General features: G+C 41.7%; 1 protein-coding gene across 1 annotated transcript; it reads right to left on the bottom strand.

The window, feature by feature from the left end:
* Positions 1–445: 445 nt before the first annotated feature.
* Positions 446–9,251, bottom strand: LOC117490598. The gene is made up of 4 exons (XM_034140358.1): positions 9,158–9,251; positions 1,930–2,384; positions 935–1,110; positions 446–665 (listed from the first exon to the last, which is right to left on the bottom strand). The coding sequence occupies exons 1-4, from the start codon at positions 9,249–9,251 to the stop codon at positions 446–448; spliced, it is 945 nt and encodes a 314-aa protein (XP_033996249.1).
* Positions 9,252–10,333: the final 1,082 nt, after the last annotated feature.

The raw sequence follows: 10,333 nt of genomic DNA, 5'->3' as shown, positions 1-10,333 counted from the left end.
GTGAGGTCGAGGAGGATGAGGATGTTCAGGTTGCCGGAGTCAGAGGAGAGGAGGAGGTCGTTTGTGATTTTCAGAAGAGCTGTTTCGGGGCTGTGTTTTGATCGGAAACCGGATTGAAATGGCTCAAAGAGGTCATTGGAGCTGAGGTGGGATTTTAGTTGTGAGGCAATGACACGTTCAAGTATTTTTGACAGAAAGGGGAGATTTGAGATGGGCCGGAAGTTGGACATGATGTCAGGTGTGAGTCCAGGTCTTTTGAGAATGGGTGTGACAGCAGCCAGTTTGAGAGAGGGGGGAACTGATCCAGATCTGAGGGAGGAGTTCATGATGATGGCGATGAGTTGGGAGATGGCAGGGAGGCTCTCTTTAACACATTTGGAGGGCATTGGGTCAAGTGTGCAGGTGGAGTTAATTCCAGTCATGAAGTCGGACAGTTGCATGGGGGTCACAGGGGAGAAGTGGGACAGGGGCTGTGAGGTGAAGGGGGGGAGCCAGGAGGGGAGGTGGGGGGTGCTGATGAGGGTGTCAGATTGCTGTAAATGTTGCTGATTTTGGTTTGGAAAAACGAGAGGAAGGAGTTGCACTGTTCGGTGGTGAAGGATGAGGTGGCATTGTCACAGGGTTTGAGAAGTTTGCTGATGGTGGAGAAGAGACGCTTGGGGTTGCTGGAGCCAGACTGAATGAGTTGTGAGTAGTAATTAGACCGGGCTGCTTTGAGTGCGTTACTGTACTGCTGGAGATAGTCTTTGTAGATTTGAAGATGGACTGTTAGTGTGGTTTTCTTGTGTTGGCGTTCAAGTTGACGTTCCCTTGATTTCATTTGGCGGAGTTCGGGGGTATACCAGGGGGCGGAGTGTATGAAAGAGACATTTTTTGTTTTTGTGGGGGCCAGTTCATTGAGACAGAAGGAGAGGGTGCTGTTATAATAGTCCACAAGTTCAGATGGGTTTTCAGAAAGTGGGGGGGGGGGGGGGGGGGGGAGACAGACATCTTGCAGGTAATGGAGGCAGTGATTGCTGAAGGTGAGATGGATTTGAGATTTCTGTAGGTTATTGTGCGTTTTTGCTTTTGGGCGGGGATGGGGATGTTGATGTCCATGATGATGGCCAGGGCCCAGGAGTTCAAAACTTTTAATCCCTATCAGATCAGATTTGGATTTTGGGTAGTTCAAAACCAAAAAACAGGATTAGGATCACTTTGATATCCGATCAGATCAGGAAATCCAATCCAAGCTTTAATCTGGATCAAATCTTCAAAATGGGTAGTTCAAACCGACAACACAGGATTGGAATCAATTTGATCCCAAAAAAAACGGATTATGCTGATCCCACCAGAGGGGTGGATTTCCAGTGGATTACCAGAGCAAAATGTACTGTACAATTTATTTTAAAATATGTTTCAATTTAAATAAGGTGGCAAAGTTTGTTAACTGAAATAATACACAATTTTTAGCCTTCATGGGAAATACATTTTATTTTTCCATTTTTGCTCACGTTTGTGGTGGCCTATTTTGTTTTCAACCAAATGTTTATGCTCATAAAAGTATCACAACAAAGATTGTCAATCACAAATGTAATTTAGATTAAAATAAAAATATCTTCAACCAAAAAAAAGTCCATCATCTGTCATCACCTTTCAAATAAAAAAATATAATTAGACATTATAGATGTCTCTGCAATGTGGTCTCTTGTCTTCCTTGTATTATTTTTCATATCCACTAGATGGCGATCGGTAGGATTAAAGCACTGATATTCAGGATCTAGTAATCTTGAAAAGTCGTAATCTGGATCAGGGTGATCCTATCCTGAATTGCTTTGAACTACAGGGACAAAATCTGGCCGACTTGTCTGATCCTGGATCACAAAAAATGGGATTTTAAAATCTGATCGGATCTGATTGAGATTAAAAGTTTTGAACTCCTGGGCCCAGGTGATCAGAGATGTGGAGATTGAGGCTGGACAGATGATGGATGGTGAGACCAGTGGAGCAGACCAAGTCCAGGATGTGACCACGGCTGTGTGTTGGGAAGTTGATGTGTTGAGAGAAGTTGCAGCAGTGAAGGGTTTCCTTAAATTCAGAGGCATATTTGCAGGTCGGGTCGTCAACATGAATGTTAAAATCACCTAAGAGGAGAACAGATGGGGATATGGCAGAAAGCTGAGTGAGAATGTCAGAGAGGTCGGAGAGAAAGGAGGGGTTTGGCTTCGGGGGACGGTAGATGATGGCTGTGACCAGGGGAGTGGGACCAGAGAGTTTGAAGATCAGGTGTTCAAATGAAGAAACATCAGGGATGGGGATTATGGTAGTTTTTATTTCCTTTCTGATAATAGCAGCTATACCACCACCCCGCCCTTGTGGGCGAGGTTTGTCAATGTATGTGAATCCTGCTGGGGTGATTTGATTTAAAGGGAACCTATCATGCAAAATGCACTTTTGTACGTCTTTTATACATGAATATGTGTCCCCGGTGTTCCAGGGAACTCACCAAGTGTCAGAAAACACAACCCTCTCTATTTTCCTCCATACCCAAATCTCTAAAAAAGGGGCTGCAACGGATCTGATAAAAACTGATCCAGATTTGAACACTGTCCTGACGTCAGGACAGTGGCGCTACGGCTATTGGGCCAACTCCACCAATCAGGAGGAGACAGCCACGGCCATTGCCGTTCGAAAGCGCTGGAGACGCTGTAGTACATATGCCAGGCCTGTAGGTGGTGCTGTTCTCACAGAATCAGCCCTTGCAAAAACAGGGGTAAAATAGTGCAAATTGAGTGGCTAAAATGCATGATCTGTTTGGTATTTTGAAAAAAAAAAAGTATAAATATGCCTTATGGCGCGTTTCCACTACAGCGCGGAGCACAGTTTAAGAGGGCTGTGACGTCAGCGGCCCGTCTTTGGTTGCGTTTCCACTTGGCCTAGTACCGGCCGGCGGGTCCTTATTCACAGTTTTTCTGGCCTCATAAAATCGCGGGTCTAGGGCCAGAGACAACGAGGCTGAGTCGGGCTGAGTATGCTAAACTAGAGAGAGCATCGCTGGCAAGGGGGCTACAACTACAACAAGATGGACATATTTGACCGTGATTTAATTGTAATACACGTTTCAAAATGATGCCGAAGTAACAACATACTGATACCGGTTAGTAAAAACCATGAATTAATGCTTTGTCAAGTCTGCAGACAGACGGCAGGCTGTTAAAATGCGTGTGTTCTAAATGGAGATTGGCTAAGCTAACGCAGTATATGCTCCGACCGTCCACACTCACAACAACGGCCTATACAGACATAAATAAAGCAGCGACTGTATTCACCATGACACAGGAAGTCTGTGGTTTGTACTTGTTTAACTTTTGTCTAGTTTCTGAACATATATGAGGAGCTGTGAGCTCTGAGTGCTAACAGCTAACGGCTGTGTTGTTTTTCTGGGGTTCTCTGAAGATCACGTCACGGCTCCGCCTACACTGCGTTACTATAGATACTACCCCAGTTCCTAAACTGTAATGGAAATGCGCCATAAAGTGAGCCAGTCCTAACGAGGCCCAGCCATACCGAGCGGGGCCGAGCGAGGCCGTGTAGTGGAAACGCGCCATTATATAGGTATGGTCCTACACTATATTATTATAATATAGCATGATAGGTCCACTTTAAAGAAAAATAGTCCAGGGGTTTTTGCCACGTTTCGGTCAGATACAGAAAGTCCAGGTTATTGTCTTTAATGAATTCATTCAGAATGTGGCTTTTATTGTGGATGGAGCGTGTGTTGAGCAGGGCTGCTCTGAGGTGACGTTGCATTGGGAGGGGTTGTGTGGACCGGGGGAGTGGAAGGAGATTGGTCAGATTCACGTGTTGTGATATGATGCAAGACTACCAACATGAGTGATTTCTACGAATAGAAAGCATCTTAAAAACATTTTTTTTCCCAACTTTAAAACAGTGGCCCCTTCCTCTGTTGCACGTTTAAGATACAATGGTACTTTATTTATCCCCTTGGGGCAATTCAGGCATTTATAGCAGCAACAGGGTCAGAGTGAATAAACAAGATACAAGATTCACACAAGGTAATTGCTGATATCCATCCACATTTCTTACTCAGATTAAGGTTTATTTTGTTTGTTTATTATTGTGACACAATGCGTCAAAGTTTTAATTGATGACACTATATCATGTATCTTAGCAGTCAGTGTAAACCATAGACTATGTCATTACTGCAGTCATATGCTAGCAGGGCTGAAAATACTTTGTTATGCCTACTAGTATGGCAGCTGTCTCAGGCTTTGACTTCAACTGCGGGAACTCAACAGGCACTTCAGGTTTCCCAGGTACATGGCTGTATTAATCAATCTCAATCTCAATCTTTATTTATTTATATAGCACATTTAAAACAACCTTCAGTTGACCAAAGTGCTGTACAGGCAATACATATTAAATAACACAATGGGAGTACAATAATAAAACAATAATTAAAAACATGATAAAAAGCACAATAACTAGAAAAATATTTAAAAAAAAAACACATACAAATGTAAAAATGTAATGTTCAACTAGTATTAAAAGCCAGTGCAAAGAGGTGAGTTTTTAGCTGAGATTTAAAAAGTTCAATTGACTCAGCAGTCCGGATATGTACTGGGAGGCTGTTCCACAGTCTGGGAGCTGCAACACTGAAAGCCCTGTCACCTCGGGTCTTTTTCCTGCACCGAGGAACCACCAACATATTCTGCTGAGCTGATCGCAATGCTCTAGCTGGAGCATGGCGGTGCAACAACTCAGACAGGTAATGTGGTGCCAGTCCATGCAATGATTTAAAAACAACAAGTAAGTACTTGAACTGGATCCTGTAACTGACAGGAAGCCAATGAAGGTCTGCCAAAACGGGTGTGATGTGGTCATAACGTCTCTTCCCAGTAAGAAGGCGTGCAGCCGCATTTTGGACCAGCTGCAGGCGACGGATCAAACACTTATCAACACCAATATACAGGGAGTTACAGTAGTCTAAGCGAGACGTTATAAATAGGTGGATTAGCTGTTCAAATTCCTTACTGGGAAGATAGGCCTTTACCTTCCCCAGAAGCCGCAGCTGGAAGAAGCTTGTCTTGACAACTGAGCTTATTTGTTTGTCGAATTTAAAACAGTTGTCAAAGATTACTCCAAGATTTCTGACAGAGGGACGGCTGTAGGAGGCTAAGGGGCCGAGTACACTATTAAAGCCATCCAGGAGTTCAGACTCTCCAAATATTATAATCTCTGTCTTGTTTTCGTTAAGCATGTGAGTATGCGAGTGTGAAGAGGTCCAGACAGTGTTGTGATTGGTAACATAATGAGAACCAACCAAGCTTTCTTCATAGAGCTCTATCAAAAAAGTGTACATTCTGAGTGCTTTTACTGATCTAGAATAAAACTGTCAAAATCAGTGGCGAGCCGTGAGCTTTATACCTAGGCCCTCTGACCCCCACCCCTTCCCTCGAAAAAAAGAAAAAAAAAGAGTTATTACGTCACAGCGTATACTTCAGCGGAATATCAAAACAACGGCCCAGGGTGCAAAACGCATCAATGACAGCGACCCTCTACCACACAAAACAACACCTGTGAACCCAATTTGTGTTCTTTGACATTGAAAATGATATTGCATTGTGTTTGTTACTTTCGTTGCAGTTGTATGTCTTAAGTGTAATTTGGCATGCTTTTATTTTGAAGGCGAGTTCACGCTGTTGACAGGAAGTTGTTGTTGCTATGGAAACAAGAAAAGTTTCACAGCGGGCGGAACTTGTCATCTAGTCCGCGATAATAAAACCCACCCATTTAGAGGGAAGATATGATTGGTCAATTGTACTGTCATTTGACATTACTCTCTCGTTCAGTTACTATAGCTGGCCCTCTGTGAATCGCAGAGAGGGCCAGACGAGCTTCTTTCATGTAACCCACATTCAAACAGAGACTGAACAGGCAGATTCGAAGGATTTATTTATTTGGAAATGTTATTTTATTAAATCAAGTTTTTTTTTCGGTAAAACTAATGAAAAATATAACAAAAATAATATTAAAAAAATATATATTTAAAAAAAATATATATTTTTTTAATGTTTTTAAATATTATTTTTTGGAATATCTTAGGCCCTCACAGAGGGCCTAGAGGGCCCTGACGGCTCGCCACTGGTCAAAATACATTATTAATTGACGCAACAAGGAAAGTTACATTCGATTGTCTTCGTCTGAACATCTGTTATGAGAGATTAAACTGGCACCCTCATGCACTCACATCCGGAAGAAGAGTGACATATCCAGTCAGAAGAATAACATTAGCATGCTGGTGGCTGCTATGGATCACAGCACTCCCAGTCGCTTATGAATTGCCTGGTGTCCCACTCTCTAGTCCTCTGCCTCCCTGAGGGCCAGTTTCTCACAGGCTTAGCCCCATTCCCCAACCACAGCACTATTGTGCTTTCAAATGCCTTTGTCAGACTTTAATTTGTACTAAAATAGACATTCTGTGTCCCAAGATAGTGTGTGAAGAAGACACTGTGTGGGCCATTGAGCAAAATTAGAGTGTGGAAACTGAATATATCCAAAAGCAGGGTGTGGAGAGGGATCATGGATTTTTTTTTCTTCAGGAAGGCTGTGTAAGCTTTAATATTTGCCAAGGACATCACCTGAATATGCAAATTCAGTGCCCCCCCCCCCTCTTTTTATCTTCAGTTCTGTCCTCTCCAAATCCACATTAATATGAATTTGGTGTAAAGGACCTAATCTCACACCTTTTTCTGTGGATGGGAATAAGCTTAGCTCTCCTTTTGAATCTTTGATATGACTTTGTATTCAAACGTTTTTTTAAAGTCTCTCACTTTTCCCCTAAGTCTCATCAACACACACACACACACACACACACACACACACACACACACACACACACACACACACACACACACACACACACACACACACACACACACACACACACACACACACACACACACACACACACACACACACACACACACACACACACACTAACATTCTGTGAAGGATATCAACGGAGATCACCTTGACATGGTTTTACTCAGAGGCAATTCAGAGGGCCACAGATAAACTACTTTAATGTACAAAGGGAGGACTGCACATGTTTTAAATGTAAAACTTTCCAGAAATCGTTTAAGTCCACTTGGCAAAGTGTACTGCTCACTCCAGATAACAGAATGATGTATTCATTACTTCAGCATGCCCTTGGGTAAGATAATATAGAAATAGAAGTGAATGCCTTTCTTTTTTAGGCTCACGCCTCTGTGAGTTTTAGAGGTAGCTATCCCAAAATACTGGAAGGACACGCATCAGCCAATAGACAGACATTTAACATCCCCCATGCATGGCAGCTGGATAAGCATTGTTGCTTTTATCTCTTGGGCACTTTTCTACTCTGGAGAGAGCTATCCAATCAACCAGCCGAGCCAGAAGACTGGTGTCTGAGCGCTGAGGTAGAACAATGATATGACATGAGAAGCTATCTTGTCACGTGAACCAGGGACACACAGAGAGACAGCTGACACTGGAGCTAGTACCAGCGGCCTGCTGAGACGAGGGGTAGGGACCTCACATGCACATATGCAAACGATTTCCAGCACGCTTCCATACACTCAAACACGGCTCACACTACAGCACGATAAGACAAGTCAAATCATGTATGTCAAACAGATAAAACCATGTAGCGATAGCACACAGGGAAGGAGGCATTACTATAGGTGGATCCAGTGTGTGTGTGAAATAAATAGAAAGATTAAAGAAGTTGTGGGATGAAAGCATTGAACAACCAAAACAAGGAAAGAACAAACATCCCTTCATGCCACCCACTTCCTATCCCGCCTATTCCTTGAAAGTTCATAATTTGCAAGTACTGTTGCTTGGGCAACCAGGTCCATGGCAATAGCCTTAGCCTTTAGCTTAGTATTGTGGTTAGCAAGGACTTTTTTCACCAGCCTAGTGTCAACAGCCAGATGATACAATATTACAGGTTGAAAGGCTGTTTTCTAATATGAAAAATCATAACATTTCACATGAATGATAACGGGCAAGTAAAAACGTAAGCATTATTTTTAAACTGCAACTATCAAATAAAGTTCTCCTTTACCCCCCTGTCGGGTTTGATTGTTCCCCCTTACTCTGGTGTTCCTGGTCAAATTTGAGTGTTCTGTTTTAACTTCTCTTATATTACACAAAAAACATTCGGTCAGATTAGACACAAACACGACAAGACGGTTATCTCAAAAATACAAGCAGGCTAAGGTATTTTTAGAATAACACAGAAACGAAACAGACAATGAAACAATCTGCATTGAAGCTGAAAGCAATCAATTAAGGCAATTAGTTTTGAGCTCAGAGGGAATGCAAAGATGCCAAGGTTCTTCCTTTTCATCAATATCATGTGATGGCCTATTAGCATCAAACAATTCATTCAAATAAACTTGATTTGAAAGAGCACGGCAGAGGAAAATTAGGGCAAAGCTAAGCATGACATAGTATACACAGAGCTGACATAAAGAGAAAGAACAATGGCAGACATCATTGAATAAAGGTCAGCAAGACACAGAGTAAGAAGAACCCTTTATACATGCATTTATGTGAATAAATTAGGAACTTTTGGGTTTGCTTGAAGGACAAACGTTTTAGAGTAGAAAAAGCAGTCTTCATTACAAAGAAAAAGAACCGATTTAAATCAATATGGCTTTTTTTAGAACATGGTCCAGCTCAAGTTTTTTCAAAGTATATACAGAAAACTTCTTTCAAATGAGATTACTGCTGCGGGAGCAAGCCTAAAGAGAAATCATCGGTGCAAGAAGAGCATATTGGCTGAAATGGAATTGACAGATTGACTTCAACCGCCATGTACACTTTATCAGCATGAGGCCAATGATTAGAAAGCTTGTCCCACTGGATCAATATGCTCAGGCTCCATATAATTAGCTTGGCCCTTACCTTTTTCATTCAGAAGCAATACAGCATGTTAATATGGCCGGTGATAGCATGCTTTAAAATCGTCAAAATGGATGTTGGATTATATGGTTTCACAATCTCTTTTTAATGATGATATCACACTGTCTGCTAAACATCATATTTCAACATAGAGTCAAGGTGAGGTAGGTAGATGAACAAGTGGGAATACACTGATGACGTTCACCTTTGAAGCGTGACTTGTCTCGGGTGTATCCGCAGATATGAATGTCTCCACATCGCTGCAGTCGGTGGGGGTCGACCCGACGAGGAGGTTGCATGTTTTGTGATGCCATTAGAGTCTTTAGAATCTCAATTACTCTTAGTATACGATATGTCTTTCTATCAATCTAAACCTAATGACAATGTTTTGTTTCGGCTGAAAAAGAATATCCCTGATAGTGTCCAATTTAATATGATTTTGTCAAGTCAATTGGTGCTATGGTAATGGCTCGGCCCCCTTGCTACATGCCTATTCCTCGTGAAGGCGGGGGCTCTTTACAGGCCATTGCTAAGCTTGTAGCTCATTTTCAAGGGGGGAACAATTCTGTGCCAACTAAAGACTCTAGGTGCCGCTGCAGAATCAATAAAACCGGAAAATGGCTGTATAACAGTGAAACCTTAATCGAGACTAACACACGTCATGGATTTGCAGTCACATCAGTGTGAGTCAGACTTTCAGTGGAGATGTCATGTTCTTTTACGAAATCCACAGTACTAGTTCATATCAGTTTTCACCACGTAATGCCATTTTGAATGAGATTTTTTTAATGCCTTCTTTTAAAACGAACTTGTGCCAGGTATTTTTTTCTGAGACATTTTAATACAAGTACTATTATTGTGGTGTACTTATATGTGAAGAATAACTTGGGAATAGTGAAAGGCAAATATAGGTCAAACAACATTTAAAAAATAATGAGGAGCATTGGCGTATTTTATATACTTTTGCACTTTAACGCTTTAAAAACCCCTCTTCCTTACTGATATAATACACTGCTTTGATCTCTATGCGACTACAATCATTTCTGAAAACGTTAATTCTTCACCAGCATGTAATTACTTGTAACTGACTTTGTCCATTATCAGTGGTGCTGTGGGTTAGTGGATTTGAACACATATCAGGACATGGATTCAAATCCCTACAGTGTCTCAAAATCAGATTGCATTAGAAAAGCTTGGGAAACAAAAAGTTATACCTTATCCTAAAGATTACTCATTATTTCACAGTGTCCTTCACTTAATATTGTTTGTGTGTCACATATCTTGTTGACTTTTAATACAATGATGTTCTTCGCCACTCAATGGCATCTTGACATTTTCTCCCATCATCCAGATACAATTAAGAGCTTGCAGCTTGGACACA

The sequence above is a fragment of the Trematomus bernacchii genome, unplaced genomic scaffold (assembly GCF_902827165.1).
Source record: "Trematomus bernacchii unplaced genomic scaffold, fTreBer1.1, whole genome shotgun sequence".
Lineage (NCBI taxonomy): Eukaryota > Metazoa > Chordata > Actinopteri > Perciformes > Nototheniidae > Trematomus > Trematomus bernacchii.
This window is presented reverse-complemented; position numbering and strand designations above follow the sequence as displayed.

Coding starts and splice junctions, on each gene's coding strand:
- LOC117490598 (XM_034140358.1), bottom strand. CDS start 9,251: ATGCAACCTCCTCGTCGGGTCGACCCCCACCGACTGCAGCGATGTGGA. Junction 2,385..9,157: donor AGACAAGTCACGCTTCAAAG/GTGAACGTCATC, acceptor TCACCCCAGCAG/GATTCACATACATTGACAAA. Junction 666..934: donor CTGAAAACCCATCTGAACTT/GTGGACTATTAT, acceptor GTCTGGCTCCAG/CAACCCCAAGCGTCTCTTCT.